The 21,114-nt window shown below is 34.6% G+C and overlaps 1 protein-coding gene and 1 pseudogene across 2 annotated transcripts; both read right to left on the bottom strand.

Annotated features, from left to right (window-relative positions):
- Positions 1-12,304: 12,304 nt before the first annotated feature.
- On the bottom strand, positions 12,305-15,284 carry LOC105970584 (B3 domain-containing protein Os01g0234100-like; annotated as a pseudogene). The gene is made up of 5 exons (XR_016033164.1): positions 14,754-15,284; positions 14,479-14,673; positions 13,979-14,072; positions 13,402-13,896; positions 12,305-12,434 (listed from the first exon to the last, which is right to left on the bottom strand). The product of XR_016033164.1 is annotated as a B3 domain-containing protein Os01g0234100-like (transcript).
- Positions 15,285-15,468: 184 nt separating this feature from the next.
- LOC105970536 (uncharacterized) lies at positions 15,469-18,846 on the bottom strand. Its single transcript, XM_088821925.1, is given in 9 exon segments — positions 15,469-15,887; positions 15,979-16,134; positions 16,283-16,373; positions 16,544-16,750; positions 16,839-16,904; positions 16,906-17,008; positions 17,110-17,141; positions 18,402-18,489; positions 18,610-18,846. Coding segments are annotated over 9 exon segments (837 nt in total). The 5' UTR covers positions 18,684-18,846; the 3' UTR covers positions 15,469-15,867.
- Positions 18,847-21,114: the final 2,268 nt, after the last annotated feature.

The raw sequence follows: 21,114 nt of genomic DNA, 5'->3' as shown, positions 1-21,114 counted from the left end.
ATGAAGTTAAGATTGGGTGATGGAGCGAAAGATGATTTTACTTGGAGGGGATTTGAGAGCAAAAATGTAAATGACTCAAAACTTAACGGTATCATTCTGTTTAATGTTGACCCAAAATGATAGGGGCCTTTTTGTTAAGTTATATAGTTTAGGGGGTGATTGGGACAAACCCTATAGTTCAGGGGTGCAAATTGTAATTTCCTGTTTATAATAAATATTAAAGGGGTGAACTTATTGGTGAAAGAGATATAACCCCTAAACCTAAAATGATAAAGATGGTTGGTTAGTGACTTATGCACAAAAACCGTTAAATATTTATGTAACAAAGTGCAAACTTCTTATGATGTAACAAAATTCAGCCATGCAACTTTAATTCATGCAATCTATTGTTATTTGTCGAGTCAGAATTACTTCCGTAGGGTAGTATCGTAGTAAGGCAAAAACGCAATATGTAAATGCGTTTCTATTAGTAATATCAGCAACTTTATACCTTTCTATCTACCGCACCAGCAAATGGAAGAGCAACACATGGCACCTGAGGGACGGACATTCAGCTAAAGTTCAATAACTCAAAATCGTGTTTTCTTTTTTCACGCTTTCTATTTCTAGCTAGCATTTCCTATTTTTAGGGTTATATATATAGTAGGTTTGAGTAGAAGAAGAGCAGCTGATTTTGTGTAGCCTATCTTCGTCTTCTCCGAGCGTCTGAGCGTGTGTTGGACTTAACCTTCGAAGCACTTTCAGTGTTAGAGCTTCCCGGGTGGTTATTGTATCCGTTGTTTGTTGAATCGAATATTATCGTTTTTGTGGTTATTATTATTGTTATTGCTATATTCGTTTTTTGAACGTTGCAGTTGGTATCAGAGCCGTCGGTCCTCGGCGGCTCAGAGTCTGGAAATAAGGAAGAGTAGTCATGGCAGAAGGAACTAAACTAGGTATGCTGAGCTGCGCAAGGAAATGGACCAGCTGCGAGATCAGATCCACTCCTTAACACAGAGTAATCATAAGAGTAGAGAGGAGAGTAGCCGGAATATGCAAGAGATGCGAGCTGGAATGGCGGTGATGTTAACTAAACTCATCGGAATTCCAGATCCAACGGCGGAGGGGCCTCGAGTACCAGATCCGGAAGGAAGAAGGAATAGAGTGGAAAATCCAGGGCATCTGGAGTATCAGATGCCTACAAAATGCTCGTCGATGGAGTTTCCACAGTTTGATGGTATAGATCTGAAGAAATGGGTGTATCGATGCGAACAATTCTTTGATGTAGATGAAACTCCGGTTGGATCTAAGGTCAAGTTGGCTTCCATGCACTTGGATGGAAGAGCACTGCAGATGCATCAAACATACATGAAGGCCAGACTAACCAGGGAGATCCCTCACTGGGAAGAGTACATTCAAGCCCTCAACAGCAGATTTGGAACCTTACTCTTCGAAGACCCTATGTCCGAGTTGATGAATCTGAAACAGACCGGACCACTACAAGACTTTTTGGACCAGTTTGATGTATTAATGAACAGTGTGGATCTTTCAGAAACTCAAGCAGTGAGTTGTTTCTTAGGAGGGGTAGAACCAGAAATCGCAATTCCCATTCGAATGTTTAAGCCCAAAACCATGATGGAAGTAGTACGTTTAGCCAAGTTACAAGAACAATCTATGGAAATGAACTCACCAAGGAAAAACACAACTCAACCACCTATTCGAGCCACTTACACTCACCACAGACCCAACCCTTTACCTCTTAACCGAAACCCCACTCACACCCCCCACTTCCAACCGCCCAAACCTCACCATAACCCTCACTACTCACCCCATATCCTACCAAAACCAAACAATTACCCACCTAAAAATCCATCCATGAGCCCAAACCGAAGAATACCCAACCAAGACCTAGATGAGCGTAGAGCTAAAGGGCTTTGTTTTTGGTGTGATGAGAAGTACTCTAGAGATCATCACTGCCCCAAAAGAAGACAAATGTATGTGATGGAGATTGGGGATGAGGAAGGAAGCCCTGGAAGTGAGCTTGAATCTCATTCTATTATAACATCAGAGGATAAACAAGAGTGGGAAGGGGATGAACCCATCTCTCATGTGTCTGTTCATGCTATCACTAGAGCTCATGATTTTAAAACCATGAGGTTAAAATGATCAGCAAGAGGAAAGACCATTAGAATCTTGATAGACAATGGAGCTACCCACAATTTCATTGATTTGGAAACTGCTAAGTTGTTGGGGTGTAAGTTGATGGAGTCTAAGCCCTTCTCAGTGACTGTGGCTGGGGGAAACAGGCTGAGAAGTCAGTACAAATGCATAGACTTTGTGTGGAAGATACATGGAGTGGAATTTACAGCAGATGTGATGACCCTACCCTTGGGCACTTGTGATCTAGTACTGGGAATACAGTGGTTAGCAACTCTGGGGGACATAGTTAGTAACTATCAAGAACTGAGAATGGAGTTCAATTATGGGGGAAGAAAGGTGATGCTTAGAGGCCTCCATCAGAACAATGTTAAGATGGTTTCCAACAAAAAAACTCAATAGGATCTTACAGAACCCTTCACAAATTGCATATTAGTGCATCGGGACCATGCAAGAGTGTGAAGAGTATGAAGAGTTAGAAAATGAACCAACAAGCACTGAGGCAAGTTTCCAGTCCTTGGAGGTTCACATGGATCAATCTCTACAGCAATTGCTCACTGAGTATGAGAATCTGTTCAAGGAACCCAAGGCATTGCCACCCAACAGATCACATGACCATAGAATTCACTTGAAATGAGGAACAGAAGCAGTGAATGTTAGACCTTACAGATACCCTACCATTCAGAAAACTGAAATTGAGAAGATAGTTGAGGACTTGCTACAATCTGGGGTGATCAGACCGAGCTCTAGCCCTTTTTCTTCTCCTGTGGTGTTGGTTAAAAAGAAGGACCACACTTGGAGGATGTGTGTGGATTATAGGGAACTGAATAAGCATACCATTAAGGATAAATTTCCCATTCCAGTGATTGAAGAGCTTTTGGATGAGCTCCATGGTGCTACTGTATTCTCTAAGTTAGATTTAAGATCTGGTTATCATCAGATTAGAATGCAAAAGGAGGATGTAATGAAGACTGCATTCAGAACACATCATGGCCACTTTGAATTTTTAGTAATGTCATTTGAGTTAACTAATGCACCATCTACATTTCAGAGCTTGATGAATGATGTGTTTCAACACCAATTAAGGAAATTCATATTTGTATTCTTTGATGACATTCTAGTCTACAGTAGGGACTGGGACTCTCATCTGGTACATTTGAGGGAAACATTGGAGATACTGAGCAAGAACCAGTTGTTCTTGAAGAAGAGTAAGTGTTCATTTGGCACCACCACCATTGAATACTTAGGGCATATTATTACTCCAGAGGGAGTGGCAGCAGATCCATCCAAGACCCAAGCCATGGTGAACTGGCCAATACCAAAGACACTGAAGGAGTTGAGAGGGTTCTTAGGATTGACAGGCTACTATAGGAGATTTGTGAAAGACTATGGAAAGATAGCACAACCTCTTACTGCACTTTTGAGGAAGGACAGTTTCAAATGGAATGATTCAGCTCAAATGGCTTTTCAAGAACTGAAACAAGCTATGACACAAACTCCTATTTTGGCACTACCAGATTTTTCTAAGGAATTTGTAGTAGAAACTGATGCTTCTGAAAGTGGGTTGGGAGCAGTCCTCATGCAGCAAGGAAGACCTATTTCCTTTATGAGCAAGGCCTTAACTACACACCAAGGAGGCTTATCTACTTATGAGAAAGAGTCACTAGCATTGGTGACTGCCATTCAAAAGTGGAGGCCTTACCTCATAGACAGTCACTTTGTGGTTAGAACTGACCATCAAAGTTTAAAAAACCTTATGGATCAGAGAGTGTCTACCCCAGCCCAGCAAAAATGGTTAGTGAAGTTGATGGGGTATGATTTCACTATTGTATACAAGAGAGGAAATGAGAATGTAGTAGCAGATGGTCTCTCTAGAATCAAGGCAGATTCCACGTTGTTTACTATAACTTGGCACCAATGTGCATTTGTGGAAGAGATTAAGAAGACTTATACAACTGATCCTAAACTGGAAAAAATCATAACTGCCATCAAGAATGGGACCAATCAGAGGGCAGCTTCCACTTGGGACAACAATTTGTTATTCAGAAAAGGGAAGCTCATGGTGGGATCTCAAGAGGGGTTGAAGCAACTTCTTCTCCACCACTATCATGCTTCAGCAGTAGGAGGGCATTCTGGCATCCACAGTACCTTACATAGACTTAAATAAATACTATATTGGAAGGGTTTAAAATCTGATGTCTATATGTTCATTCAAAGTTGTGATGTGTGTCAAAGGAATAAGGGGGAAACACTAGCTTCTCCAGGATTGCTGCAACCTCTACCTATACCAAACCGGATTTGGGAGGAGATTTCTATGGATTTTATTGGTGGATTACCTAATTCTGGGGGGAAGGACTCCATTTTGGTGGTAGTTGACAGACTGAGCAAGGGAGCACATTTCATAGCACTCAAACACCCTTACACAGCCAGTGCAGTAGCACAAGTCTTTATGGACTATGTGTATAAACTGCATGGAATTCCCAAGGTGATTGTGAGTGATAGGGACCCCATTTTCAAGAGCAACTCTTGGCAAGAGTTCTTCGAAATGCAAGGCACTCAGTTACACACTTATACTGCCTACCATCCATAAACAGATGGTCAGACTGAAGTGGTCAACAAATGTTTGGAGGCATATTTGAGATGCGTGACTGGAGACAGACCCAATGAGTGGATTAACTGGCTCTCTTTAGCAGAATGGTTGTATAACACCACCTACCACTCTTCTACCCACACCACTCCCTATGAAGCCATGTTTGGACAGAAGCCTCCTCTACACCTACCTTACTTACCTATGGAGTCCCCTAATGACATGGTGGACAGGAGCTTAAAAAATAGCGAAGCTACCCTCAGAATCATAAAAGGGCACCTTCAGAAGGCACACAACAGAATGAAGGTGTAAGCAGATAAGAAAAGGAGTGAACGGTTTTTTGAGGAGGCAGATTGGGTTTTTGTGAAGCTACAACCCTATAGACATCAGTCGGTGAGGGGTCACACTTATCATAAGTTATCAGCTAGGTATTTTGGACCTTACTGAGTGATCCGCAGAGTTGGAGAGGTTGCTTATACACTAGATTTACCAAAGGGCTCTAAGATCCATCCCACGTTTCATGTCTCTCAATTGAAGAAGAAAATAGGCACCAATATCAGTCAAAAACATCTCCCCACTTCAATCACAACACACGGGCACATTATTCTTGAACCACAGTTTGTTATTGATCGCAGGATAGTGAAGCGCACCAACCGGGCTGCAACTCAACTCTTAATCAAATGGTTCAATATGGCGGAAGAAGATTCCACTTGGGAAGACTATGAAGATTTCCAGAGGCGTTATCCCTCGTTCTGTCCTTGAGGACAAGGACAATTTGGGAAGGGGGAATTGTTACGTGCAAAATAGAAGTGACATAAGAGGAAAGAAGAAGAAGAAGAAGAATTCAACCATGCAACTTTAATTCATGCAATCTATTGTTATTTGTCGAGTCAGAATTACTTCCGTAGGGTAATATCGTAGTAAGGCAAAAACGCAATATGTAAATGCGTTTCTATTAGTAATATCAGTAGCAACTTATACCTTTCTATCTACCGCACCAGCAAATGGAAGAGCAACACGTGGCACCTGAGGGACGGACTTTCAGCTAAAGTTCAATAACTCAAAATCGTGTTTTCTTTTTCACGCTTTCTATTTCTAGCTAGCATTTTCTATTTTTAGGGTTATATATATAGTAGGTTTGAGTAGAAGAAGAGCAGCTGATTTTGTGTAGCCTATCTTCGTCTTCTCCGAGCGTCTGAGCGTGTGTTGGACTTAACCTTCGAAGCACTTTCACTGTTAGAGCTTCCCGGGTGGTTCTTGTATCCGTTGTTTTTTGAATCGAATATTATCGTTTTTGTGGTTATTATTATTGTTATTGCTATATTCGTTTTTTGAACGTTACACCTACCCCCAGAAAATCGAGATTTCTTAGTATCGTGGGATTTAATATTTTTTTTTATAAATCTTTTTCGGGTCGAGTTATTTAAAACAAAAACTAATAATATAAAACTTTTAGATTCTTAGGTGACATATAAAAAAATTAATAAAATAAAAAATAAGTTGTAGTTGGCGTCGTGGACTATGTTTTCTCGGTGTCTTGAATTTTTTATTTTTTTATTTTTTGTTTTTCTTGTTTTTCTTATTTTTTTTATTTTTTAATAATTATTTAAACTGTGAGGGGTGGTTTTTTAGTAATTTTCATATTTAGATCAAACGGTGTTAAGGTCAAAAGTCTGAAAACTAACGGCGATGGCCACGTTGAGACAATGTTTCAAGTACAGGGAGGCATATCGATACAATTCAGAATAGAATGGGGTAAAGTGATATCGAGCCAAAGTACAAGGGGGGAAATCGATGCAATTGAGAGTAGAAGAAGGTAAAGTAATATCGAGCCAAAGTATAATGGGTGAAAGTGGAATTTACCCTATAACCCCTCGATCCTCCAGCAGATCCATATATGCATCCATCTCCTGCTCGAGCTCTGCCTCTGTCTCCTCCTCCTCCTCCTCGATCGTCATACGTGGTTGTATTAAAGCACCAGTCCGTTCCCCACGTCGTTTAGAAATGGTAACATCACGGTTGTGTGTTCTGCCCTCCCATTCCGCAGTAGTCTCCTCCACCGGATCTGCAGGAGGACGAATCACGGGCCCCTTCCCTTTTCTCATTCCCAATTTTTTCATCCAATTAGACATCCTACAAAACATAAAACATATTTTAAATTTATTAAATTATTATAATTGATTTTAAAAAAAAAAAATAATTCGACCCGAACGCCTGGTTTGGGCGTTATCCGGGCGAGCGAACGCCTGGACCGGGCGTTCGCTCGCCCGGATAACGCCCAAACCGGGCGTTTGCTTCCCATTTCAACGCCCAAGGTGGGTGCCCATGGAGTGTATGAACGCCCGAATCGGGCATTCGTACACACCTTGGGCGCCTATCTTGGGCGTTCCACCTATTTTTTGCGAAAAAAAAGGTCCTACAATTCGATTTTTAGGCCTTTTTAACATGAAATTGGTTCCGTAATCGACATGGGAAATGCATATTATACATAAAATAGTCGAAATTACCTCAAAATATCGAAGCCCAACCCTTCTTCAAGCTTGATTTCGAATTTTCGATTTTGGGGTTTTTGGGTGGTTTTGGGAGGATTTGGGATTTTAGAGAGATAAATGTTTTTTTGTTATGAACCGCAAATAGCAATTTTCAAACCGTAAAAAAATATTTCACATTAATTAATTACCCTTGTGACTATCATTTTCTCTCTTTTTTTTTTTTTTTTTTTTCCTTTTTTTGTCTTCTGACATGACTTCTGGCTATCATTATTTCACCAATATTATTTTCTTACTATTTTTTGGTGGACTATACGCTCAAAAATAAATAGGCAACAATAGAACCTCGATAAATTAACAACCTTGTTTAAATAATATGTTTATTCGGTCCCGACTCGAAGGTAACTTGTTAAAAAATATTTCGTTAGATTAATATGTCGCTAAATTAATAGAATTTGGCTGGTCCCGATCGACTGTATTAATTTATAGAGGTTTAATTGTATTTACAAAAAAATGTCCACGAGCCATGTCTGAATTTTGTTTACCGTCGAAGAACATCTCGAGCTCTTACGGCACATTGCGAAGAATACTTTTCCGAACATTCAAATTATACCCTTAGTTTTAAAACACGGGTTTAGTTATATTTGTAATTTATCCTAATAATTAACAGAGAGGAATGACGGCTCGTGAGATTCTAAGCCTCGTGAAATAGACCATGTAGTTGTAAACAGGAGATCTACGTAAATAACTACTCACTAAACACATATATGCATTGTGTATTTTCTCAGGTGTAGGTTCTACAAAACCGATTCAAAAATGACTCTGTCGTTTATTAAGATTAGTTGCAATTTTTCGGACACACTATCTTGGATGCCTAGCATAGAATTCAATACGTGCGGGAATAGTATACAATATAGTTCGATAGGCAAAACAATAAATGCAATTTTTTAGTTTATTTTATTTTTATTGACCTGTAGTTGCCTTGCCTTCCAGGTCTCGTATAGGACAATTCCAATTTATGTTTTGTTTGTTAGTTCTTAATGAGTTCTTAATTGCTCGTTGTATGAATAAATTGTAAAAGTACCCCATGTAATAGGGGTGAGCAAAAAAACCGAAAAATCGAACCAAAAAATCGAAAAATCGAGCTGTTTCAAACCATACCGAATGGCAAACTGTATGTACGGTTTTTTATTTTTGAAATACCGAATTATTCGATTCGGTATGGTGGAAAGGTAAATAACCGAACCCAAAAACCTAACCGAACCGAAACTATAAAATGATTTCATTTTATATAATATATGTATTATTTTACCGTGATTTTTATTTTCTATCTTTCAATTACTTGTCTCATTCTAAGCATTTGTTCATAAATTGAGAAATTGTATTTTATTTATTTAGTAATTAAAAATTTACTTGAGTTCATGGTTTTAATAATGTGGTAGATGAAAGTAGGAAAAAAAAAATGAAGCATAATACATCATCTAAATTACGTTAAGTCATATGCAATTAAAGATTTTATATTTCTATTGCATTAGTAAGTTGTGAAAGTAATTGTAATTGTATTCTTTTGTTTGTAGTACTTGAATATATAGTTACTCTTGAACCGAAAAATCACCGAAACCGAACTGAAAAAAACCGAAACCGAACTGAAACCGAAAGAAACCGAACCAATAAAAACTCGGCATACACGGTTTTTAATTTTACAAAACCGATATATTCGGTTCGTGTTCGGTTTTAGCCAAAATCCGAGCCGAACCGAGCCGTGCACAACCCTACTATGTAATTTTGAAATAGTAGAAAACCCCCTGTGAAATTTGGTCTAATGCCGCATATTCCCCCTAGGTAATCTTGAAATAGTGGAAAACCCCCTGTGAAATTAGGGATGTTAATTCTGTATTATCTTACAAAAAAAAACCCATCCAGAGGTAAATTAGGGATGTTAATTCGGTAAACATAATCGAAATTTCGGTACGCCAACATTTCATATCGTTTACAACAACTACAACTGCGAGCTGTTCATAACGATAGACCGCGGATGTATGTATATCTTTCTTTGCCATGCTAACTTTGGTTTAATATTCTATATTACACCGGGTAGGTCTTTACCATTCATATATAAACAAACACACCATCTGCAACTTCAAAATCGTAATTATTTCCTTGATGCCAAAGTTTAATTTATAGTTAAATTAAACTCTAAAACAAGTCTCTGTAATTACGTAATTTAATCTAACCTCAGGACATGATATATACTATAGTTTGCTCAATATTTGGTTAATTAGGGATAAAAGTAGTGTTTCACGAGTTATAAGTAATTTTTCAAACCAGATGAGATCTAGTTGTAATTACAGCTAACCCTAATTTCGTCTTCACTATATATATATATGGGTGTTTCTACCATGAGATCGTGTGTTCTAAATTTATATGAGATACCCCTTCAAATTGTGACACGTGTCCTAACAAAAAAACCTATTTTTCCTCATTTATATATTGTCGCAAATACCCTTTGTACAATAATTATTTTAAAAATATCGCAAATTATAAATTATTAATGAAATGCCAATTTTACCCTCTCTATTTTAATGCAATTTTAAATCTATATTTATTGCTGAATTAAAATTTATAGAATTCAAACTTGTGACCATGTGAAAACATAAAAGAACACTTACCATTAAGACACAACACATAATTGTCAATAAACTAACAATACGGATATATATCACAAAGCTACAATTTATAATGGTTATAAAACTTATATAAATAATGTTAAATAAATTATTAATTCGCATATAATTATTATTATATATTAATAATATCCCATACTAACAAATCTTTATATAATATATTTTAAAAATCTAAGGAAATATTGATCGACTCGTGTAATTTAAAAATGAATTTCGAAAGAATTTGAAGTTTGAATTAAATCGTAAATTGTAAGATTTAATTAAATCGTAATATTTGAATCAATTAAACTCATGTGTTTTCAATTCAAAAACAATATTCAAAGATTTGAAGGATTAAGCTCAACTCATTTCAATTCGTAGATAATATTCAAATATTTGAATCGGTTAAAGTCAATAATTTACAATAGTGTATTAATTTAACTATGTATAGTTTAAGTTTAGTATCTTTTTTTATTGAATTTTATAATAAAAATAATAAAATTTAATTCGTAAGAATCGTAAGATTTAATCGGTTCATGGTTAGATTAAATCTTACGATTTTACGAATTAAATTATTATTTTTTTGTTAAAATTGAATTAAAAGGATAGTAGACTTTAATTATAAATAGTTAACTCGATTAATACGTTATTGTCAGTGGTTGAACTTAATCGATTCAAAATTTTGAATAATATTTACAAATTAAAAGGATTTGCGCTTAATTGATTCAAATCATACGCTTTAATTAATCATATGATTTGATTCTTACGTAATTTAGGAATTATTTTTTTATGATAAAATTGAATTAATAATGTATTACACTTTAATTAATTATAGTTAATTTGATTAAGACGTTCTTGTCAGTAGTTGAACGCGCTAACTAATCGATTCAAATATTTGAATAATGTTTACAAATTGAAATAACTTGAGCTTAATTGGTTCAAATATTACGCTTTGATAAAATATTATAATTTACGATTAGGTTCGTACATGTGTTAGGAATTAAATTTATTATTTTTTATGACAAAATTGAATTACAAAGACATTAGACATTACTTATAAATAGTTAAATCAATTATGTAACACGTTATGTCAATAATTAAGCAACCGATTCAAATATTTGAATAATGTTTACTAATTGAAAGGATTTTAACTTAATCGATTCAAATCTTACTATTTGATTAAATTAAATATTAAAAGAAAAATCACTATATAGTATTTGTAGTATATAATTTTATTTTAATGTAAGAAAACTACTAATTGGAATGAGTTATAAATTTTTCTTCTTCTAAAACATATTATTTTATTTTTTATTTGGATTTGTCACACTATCGATTTAATAACATAAGTGAGTTTGAATTAAGTTATGCATTTTTTTATATTTAATTGAGCATTCTTTACATTTTTAAATGGTGAAGTTAATTAATAATTCTAATATTATATAATTAATGATAGATGTTTGGCGTATTGAACTGCAATTCTTTATATTTTTTTCAAACTTTATTATATTAAATATGTTAATAATTTATTTAATAGGGTAAATTACAAACACCCCCCTAAGGTATGGTCAAATTACAAAAACACCCCTCTTGTTTGGATAATTACAACCACCCCCCTCAACTCCTCAAATTAAGTGAAATTTTCGAGATTATATGTAATATTATCACTTTTGTACCCGTTTTATCCCATTCAAACTCTACATTATGAAGCAAGATGATCATAATATGTGATTTTTAGCTTGTATATATCAATTTGTGGTGCATCGGAAACTGTATTTTTTACTCAAAACGAGTACAAACTAGAGCACATTTCACGGAATCTAGATGACTATGTTGAAATTGGCACCATAAAGGTGGAGGTCTAAGAAAAAATCATAGTTGAGGGGGTAGATGTAATTATCCAAACAAGAGGGGTTTTTTTGTAATTTGATCATACCTCAGGGGGGTGTTTGTAATTTACCCTATTTAATATCATTTAATAATAATAAATGTTGTAATTAATATTTTAATTAACAATATTTATACAATTATGGTTAAATATATCATAATAAGTTAATGTGTTTGGATGGTTAGAGTGATGAATGTATTAGGATGTCCCAAGTTCTATCCCCAATTAATGCATTTTTTTCGATTATTTATCAAATAAAACTCGGTCACAATGAATTTAAATTAATTATTTAATTAAAACATTGTAGGGGGTAAATTAGACAATTCAATGTTAATCAATTTTATATTAATTTAATACAAAAATAATCGAAGGATAATTTGGTAAAGTATTTCATTTTTTAGAACATAGGCCATGTTATTTTCCTAGGGTTCGGATTTAATCTTAGAAAATTAATGGTGATTAATATATATCTCATATAAATTTAGAACACAGGTGGTCTCACCCTACAAAGACCCATAATAAAAATTAAAAATAAAGATATATCTTTTTGTAGAAAACAATTCACAATTTAATAGCGAAAATATATAGTTTCCATCCCTTAAATTTGCACCGACTTCACATTTGGTCCCTCATGTTTCAAAAATTCAACATTTTCGTCATTTCAGTCATTTTAGGCTATGATTGGTTTGAAGAAAGTGGTAGGTAAAATTGTGAAAAGTCAAAGTAATCCATTTTTCTTGTTTGGCTACAATGTAAAATAGTCGGTAATGTAATTCGGAGAAAAAGGGGGAAACATTTTTAACCTAAAATAAGGAAAATTTATTTTCCTCAAAAAAAGTGAGGAAAATGTAGAAAATAAAAAAATAATGATCGATCGGACCTTTCTTCTCCATTATATTTTTTAATTTTCTTCAATCATCCGCCGCCTTTCACAACCTCTCCACCTCCATCGCCGCCGCTGCTGCTGCCGCCTTTCACAACCTCTCCACCTCCGCTGCCGCCGCCGCCTGTAGCCTCTCTGTTTTCCTCTCCTCCGTCAACTCTTTCTGGTCCTCCGCCCGGTGATTTCTCCGCTCCACCCACTACCATCGTCGTCGGCGTTGAACCTCTCTTGTCCTCCGCCGGATTATTTCTCTTACCCACCCACCACCATCGCCGTCGACGCCAATTAATTCTTGGCCGTCAGGATAATTTCTCTGCTCCACCCACGAACACCGCCGCACCGCCGCCGTTGACTCTTTATTGTAATCCGCCCAAATGATTTCTCCCCTTCAGCAATAAATTTCACATAGTCTGTGTGTCCGGGAAGTAGAAATTTGACAGATTATATTTTTTCTTTTATTTTTTTATTTTTCTTTTATTTTTTGATTATTATTATTATTATTATTATTATTATTTGGAAACTGGTATTTATAGTTTGAAGTTTTGAACTTTATTTTTTGTAATGACTAAGTTGATATTTTTCTCACCATTTTTCTAAGAACCAAACAAAACTAAGAAAAATGATTTTCCAGAAAATTATTTCATTGCCATTTTTCCTAGAAACCAAATACAATAGGGATTTCAAAAGTCCTTGATTTCCTTTTACTTTGCATTTTCATTTTCCCTATTTTGAAATCCATGAACCAATCAGAGCCTTAGCGTTAGTACTCATGGAATCAAGCATGTGCATCACCTCCTTAACTAACGGACTAACGGTAAATTGACAGAAATTACAAAGTCTTTTCCCAGCATTCCAAATGATGAAGAGAAGTCGACACGTCAGCAGATCTCACAGCTTCGGATATATTTGTAGTTTCGGAAATCATTACAACGGCTAACTTTGTGCTGAGGCCATTTATAAGGTGGTCGTGCAGAAACATTCTTTGACTGCAGCAGAGGTTGTAATATTTTTTTAGGTATCTCCGAGTCGAGAATTAGGCCACCCAAATGGATCTTGAAATCCTCAAAACCACTTATATCTTTAAATTGATCGATGCTATTGGCAGAGTGATGCATGTGAATTTCACTGTCGGGTGTTAATCTTGCCTTTTTTTGTTTCGTGATGGCTATCTACTACTTCAAGAGAGTTTAGGTACACCTGCCTTGCTGTTTTTCCAGTACATGCATTTTCTTCCATTTGGTCTTCCATTTTCGCTGTTCAAAAGTTTTTACACTATGTTTCTTGAACAATGTTGCAAATATAGAATTACAAATAATGAGACGTGAGCTATCTTACCGGCACTAATTGGCTTAATGTTCTCAAAATCATAAGTCTGAAGGCCGATTGCCCCTTCGTTTTCTGTTATTTTGCCTGCTCTCACAATGTATACCTTAAAAAAAAGCAAAGATTAAGCTGTCAAAGACCCTAATCATGTTCTGTAAATTAGGACGAGAATAAGATAAAGTGGTAAAGGCACATGCATTATGAGTTTATGACAAATTAACGCATTAATCCGACACTGGACTTGTCAACTATTACACACAAAAAGGAATTCTAAAAGTTACGTGGCCATGTATATTCAGTTACGCATTGCAACTAATATTATACAAAATGAACCAGTAATATAACTTGATTGAATCTAGTACACATTCAGACACCAATAACCCATAACCTTTAACTGTCTAGGTCATAATCCAGCTGTTTCCATTATTTACGATGCTTAATATGCATGAACACCCACATTTAACTAGATAAAGATAAAAATATGCATGTAAAAACGAGGCTTGAAGAGTTACCCTAAACTTGCAAGGCTCAATCAGATGGAATACTAACGCGTCGCCCTCTAGCAATTTGTGTTCAATGGAGAAACCCCTCCAACCACCACGCAGTCTATTTTTTCGAACAGAGTACTTTGTATTGTATTCTTGATCGTTTTCGTCAACCAATATATGGCTTGGCAAATGTGCATCACAAAATTTCTTTGGTAAACCCTGTCACAAAAGAATAATTCTCCATAGTTTGACGCATGAATAACGTTTATATATTTATAGAGGACAAAACTTCGACTTACCAAATAAAATTTTCCAGACAGATGCGATTTAAGCAACTGTTTCAAAAAACTAGGGAACTGTTCAAACGAATTCGCTTGAATCCCTTTTGCTTGGTCCAGGGCAGAGGAATTCACATTCAGACAACCGTCGGGATCAGCGGTTGTGCTAATTGTAATTTCATTACTATAAGACCAGATAAAAACCGATGTAAGAAAACACATATTGATAACATAAAGCACCTCCTACCTCAGGTGGGAAACTATATTTATAGCCCCTCAACGAATATTAAATTTTCTATTATGTTCTGGCCTACTTATGTCTTTACACTAGTATCATTGATCATTGAAGCTTGAAAAGTATATAATTGAGATCGTTATTAGATTATTCCAAGAAAATAAAAAGAAAAAGGTTAAATAGCACTTACCCCCCTGCAGTTTTTAAATTTGTGCATATGATCCTCTTATATTTTCAATACAGCATTATACCAAGTGAAATACAAGGGGGAGTCATGTGCACAAAGTTCAAATCACAAGAGGAGTCGTGTGCACAAAATTCAAACTAAAAGGGGGAGTCGTGTGCACAAAATTCAAATTACAGGGGGTCATGTGCACAAAGTTCGTACTACAAGGGGGGTTCATGTGCACAAAATTCAAATTACGGGGGGTCATGTGCACAAAGTTCAAACTACAAGTGGGGATCATGTGCACAAAATTCAAACTACAAGGGGAGTCATGTGTACAAAGATCGAACCATGAAAGCTACAAATGAGATAAAAGATGTAACTTCTTAATTTGCATTACAAAAAAAAAACATGTAAAACTTGTCATGTAAACCTTTAAACACTACTAACTAAGACTCTTACATTTGTTCCTTCAAAATAAACAACTTTACTATGAAAGGAAAAAAAGAATACCGATTCACTTTCGTTCTACCTTTCGATGTTCAATGCCGGTGTATATTCATATGCCGAAACCTAAAAAACTTTCAAGATGTAAACTCTAATATCACCTTTTGCCCCGATTCGTCGAGACTATTTACATCTCTTACCCCCGCGAAAGAAAAGAAGCTCTTCACATTTTCTCATACATACATGAAACAACCCCCACAAGAATGTGTTCCTCTGTTTTCAGCTCGTTAGGACGTACTTTCGGAGCCTGCAAACACAATTTCCAAAGTCAATGAAACAATTTTCGGGGATTAAAAGAAATTCATTAATTCTCGAGATAATTCTAAATGTCCGATAACCTTCAATCACTTCGGAGCTAAAACCATCACTATTACTACTTGAAGACTTTGGTACGTTTCTTTCTTCGACCTTCTCCGAAGGCATAAGCATTTCAAACAGAGCAGGGTCCACGTAATTTCTTCTCCTTCGCTTCCGCTTATCTTTCTTCTCCGAATCTTCATTCAAATAATAATATTATAAAAAAAAATTACAATTTTATACATATAGAAAAGATAGAATTTTAATCTTGAAAGTGTAAATAATGAAAAATCGGAAAAAAAAAAAGTAAAATTAAAAAATGTGCACAATGAGAAAAAAACCAACCGGAATCATTCCATTCACAAGAAAAACGCAAATCCATGAGGCAAAGTGCAGCAAATAGGACTTCTATGTCATTTACTCTCACAATGTGCACCTACAACGCACAATAATAGTAATAATAATGCTCATCAAAATACCGATAGCAATTTAACTACTTGAAAAAATAATAAATTGGTTCAAAATCATTAACGTTATAGATTAAACTGCGATATAAAAAATTAAAAATGAAAAAATAAAAAATAAAAAATAAAAAAAATGAATAACCTTAAATTTGCAAGGCTCGGTCAAAAGGAAAATGAGTAAATCTCCTTTAAGTAATTTGTGTTTCATAGAGAAAGCCCTCCATCCGGCACTCAATCCATTCCTCCCCAAGAGATACGACGTTGTGTGCTCCCTCCCTAATTCATCCACAAGTACAACTGGCGTATCTTCATTCGGCAAATTAACCGTGCAGAATTTCTTCGGTAGATGCTGCCATAACAACCACTTGCCCATTAATAATAAAAAAAAAAAAAAAAAATTTAAAAAAAAACGAGGATATCATTCGGTTAAAGCATACCAGCCAAAACCCTTGGGAAACATTTGATGGGAGCATACACTTAACGTAAGGAGGGAAGGTTATACTCCTTTTCCAAACGAGCTAGCAATTCAGCTGCTCGTTGCATGACGGAGCGCTTAGCTTCTTCGTCCTCGTATATGTCACAATCACGAGTTCGTTTACGCTCACTTCTTGTTGCACGTAAATTTCACAGTCACAATTTTTTTCAAATAAATAGATTCTTTTTTTTTCTTTTCTCCGTAAACAAAAAATAAATAAATAAAAATTATACCTTTGTGGTTTCTTGGAGTTATCCGAGCACACCTGTTCGGGAATTTAAGAAGAAAAAAATGTGAGGCGGGTTGGGTCGGGGTGGGGGGGGAGTTTAGTGCAAGTAATTCTTCATTATTTCATTATACTATCATCATTTATCAACTCATCACAAGGGCATGATTTCAAAACAAAATGCACACGCAACGGAATATATATATATATATATATATGTATATAATTTATTTTATCTGATTATCTTTCAGTTGTTTTAGGACTCATTCGTTTTCGTGAAAAACGGGGGGTGCAAGTGGGGGGTGGAGGGTGGGGGTGGGGGGTGATTAAGGAGTTCACTAGCTGTGCAAACCAAGCTCATTGAGATGATACAAATGGAAGAAAATGAACATTATGCAATATGTCAATTTCTATTTTATGGCAAATTATCTTTAGATTATTGCAGTCAATTGCTCTAAAATTCAGTGAAAAATATATTGCGCAAATAATGCAAGAATGCGAATGAAAATCGTGCCCTATGCGTTAACAAATACAAATTAATCAAATCCACGAGCATCATAAATTACAATTAAAAAAAGGGCATATTTTCATTATGATAACGCTTTTAGGGGTTCAATACGAATTAATCAAATCCACGACCAAATGCCGCATCATAAATTACAATTGAAAAAGTCGACATCTTTTCAATTTCGAAAATGCTTTTTAGGGTTTCAACACTAATTAATCAAATCCACGACCAACGCCGCATCATAAATTACAATTAAAAAAAAATTGGCATCCTTTCAATCTCGACAACGCTTTTAGGGTTTCAATACGAGTTAATCAAATCCACGACCAACGCCGCATCATAAATTAAAATTTAAAAAAGCGGCATCTTTTCGATCTCGATAACGCTTTTAGGGTTTCAACACGAATTAATCAAATCCACGGCCAATGCCGCATCGTAAATTACAATTAAGAAAAATCCGGCATCTTTTTCAATTTCGATAACGCTTTTAGGGTTTCAAGAAATTCCGAATTACGGAAACATTGATTTTTTAATAAAAAAAACCCGCCGCCCTCGATAAAACAAAACGAAACGGCGTTAAATCTAGATCTTATCGAAAATCGAAAGAAACCCACATGAAAAATTACCCTCTAATGCCAAATCTATTGACAAAAAAACAACTTGCACAACACAATTAAGCACAAAAACTTGACATGCATCAATTCAAACTTGCACATATAACAAAATCAAGAACTCTAATGGATCCAAACACCAAAAAAATCACAAAAATAAATAAATAAATAAATTCTCACTTCTTTGTCAGATTTGAGTCTTTTAGACTTTGCAGAAGCACCCATGTTTATGCTTTCTAATTGCATTTTAGTCCTCTTCATCTTCTTCCTTTCGTGAACACCAAAAAAAAACAAAACAAAAAACATATGTTTTAGTCAAAGAACCCACACAGACAACAAATAATTAAAATAAAATAATAAAAGCTAATTAAAAGATAAAAAAAAAAACCTCGGATGAAGAAGTTGTGGGGTCTTCAGGACAAAAATCAGAATCAGAATCAGAAGTACAGTACTGGGTCTCATGTAATTTTCCTTTGAGTTTTTCTTCGTCGTTGGTTTTCATTACAGTACTTGTTGTTCTTGTTTCTTCTATTTCCTTCGCTATCGTTAACAAAAGTTTTTTACTGACATTACCTTGCGCATACATTTTTCTTTTTTTTATTAATATGTGGTTTTAGAGAGAGAGAAAAAGGCAGCTAGATTATTACACAAAGACAGCCAAACGCGGGGCCGCAGAGAGAGTTTTACAGAGGAAATATAGCGTTGCTCTAAAAGTTTTTTACTGCGAAATATTATATTATGGGGGTGCCACCCCCCTATTTAAATACAAAATGTCCGAGAAAATATTTTTTTTTATGTGCCCTCGGGTTTCTGTTTTATTGTGAAATGGTACTCGTAGTTTTGTATCATTTCATTTGGAACCCTTTATTTTATGTGACGTGGCTCTTTTTGTATAAGTATTTTTTTTTTTAGTAATTATAAAGTTTAAATATGATTTTCTGAATTTGCTTGTTACTTTTAGGGTTGTGTTATTGTAATTCATTATTTTGTGAGATCTTTTGTCTTTAATTTTGATAATTGCTTCGTATTTTCGTAATTCTTGTGTTACGATATTTGTAATTTATTTTTTCCTAGATATGTTGATATATTTAAAATAAAGCCTAGATGGTAGACGAAAGTTGGTCTCCGATGATTATTTTTAGTGAAAGTGGGGGCGAAATGAGAATATGCTAGACTTCGTTACGTATCAGAAAATAGTAGAAATTTGATAGCTCAGGACGCTGCTTTTTCGCGTGCTTTATGTACATCGAGATAAACAATTATTTAATGGCGGTGAGTGCGGAAGGTGAATTAAAGTGAATAGTCCTGAAATAACGTGAGACCCGTTGACTCGCCGAATGTAATAAATGCGACGATATTATATAGTTTTTTTAAATTCAAATTGAAAATGTGGAAACTATATTTTTTCCATCTTGCAAACAAATGTTGTACATAATATTATTCTTGTAATTTTTCTTTTATCTATTACTTTTGAAAAAAATGTGTGACGTTTGTATCGGTCGATAATGAAAGTCAATATTATAGTTTTTATTTTCATGTATTTAAATAATTCTTGTGTTACGATATTTGTAATTTTTTTTCTTTAGATATGTTGATATAGTTAAAATAAAGCCTAGATGGTAGACGAAAGTTGGTCTCCAAGGATTATTATTGGTGAAAGTGGGGCGAAATGAGAATATGTTAGACTTCATTACGTATTATAAAATAGTTATAATTTGACAGCTCAGGACGATGCTTTTTCGCGTGCTTTAGGTACATCGAGATAAACAATTATTTAATGGCGTTAGGTGAGTGACGGAAGGTGAATTAAAGTGAATAGTCCTGAAATAACGTGAGAGCCGTTGACTCGTCGAATGTAATAAATGCGACGATATTATATATTTTTTGAAATTCAAATTGAAAATGTGGAAACTATATTTTTCCATCTTGCTAACAAAGGTTGTAAATAATATTATTCTTGTAATTTTTTTTTCTATTACTTTTGAAAAAAACATGTGACGTTTGTATCGGTCGATAATGAAAGTCAATATTATAGTTTTTATTTTCATGTATTTAAATAATTATTTTCTTCCATCCGCAACCCTAGGGTAACCGAAGATCATTTTTGTAATTATTTTTTCTATTGTTTTTTAAAAATCATATTAGAATAGGTCATATAATAAAGTTTGAATTTTGATCATCCACATTAAATACAATGGTTGAATCATATACTCGGTCCAATATATATACAGAGTTCATATGTTTATAACATTAAAAATTTGAATAATTGCAATATTGGTGTTTATATATGCTTCCATTTGATGCTATCATGAGATCCTGTGTTCTAAATTCAATAATAAAATGGTGTTTCTACCATGAGATCCTGTGTTCTAAATTTATATGAGATACCCCTTCAAATTGTGACACATGTCCTAGCAAAAAAATCTATTTTTTCCTCATTTATGTATTGTTCTGAAAACATAAAAGAACACTTACCATTAAGACACAACACATAATTGACAATAAACTAACAATACGGATACATATCACAAAACTACAATTTATAATGGTTATAAAACTTATATAAATAATGTTAAATAAATTATTAATTCTCATATAATTATTATTATATATTAATAATATCCCATACTAACAAATCTTTATATAATATATTTTAAAAATCTAAGGAAATGTTGATCAACTCGTGTAATTTAAAAATGAATTTCGAAAGAATTTGAAGTTTGAATTAAATCATATCGTAAATTGTAAGATTTAATTAAATCGTAATATTTGAATCAATTAAACTCATGTGTTTTCAATTCAAAAACAATATTCAAAGATTTGAAGGATTAAGCTCAACACACGTGCGGGAATAGTATATATAGTTCGATAGGCAAAACAACAAATGCAATTT

The sequence above is a fragment of the Erythranthe guttata genome, chromosome 8 (genome assembly GCF_056151865.1).
Source record: "Erythranthe guttata isolate IM_541 chromosome 8, IM_541, whole genome shotgun sequence".
Lineage (NCBI taxonomy): Eukaryota > Viridiplantae > Streptophyta > Magnoliopsida > Lamiales > Phrymaceae > Erythranthe > Erythranthe guttata.
The sequence above is the reverse complement of the archived record's forward strand: the minus strand, read 5'-3'. Positions and strand labels throughout refer to the sequence as shown.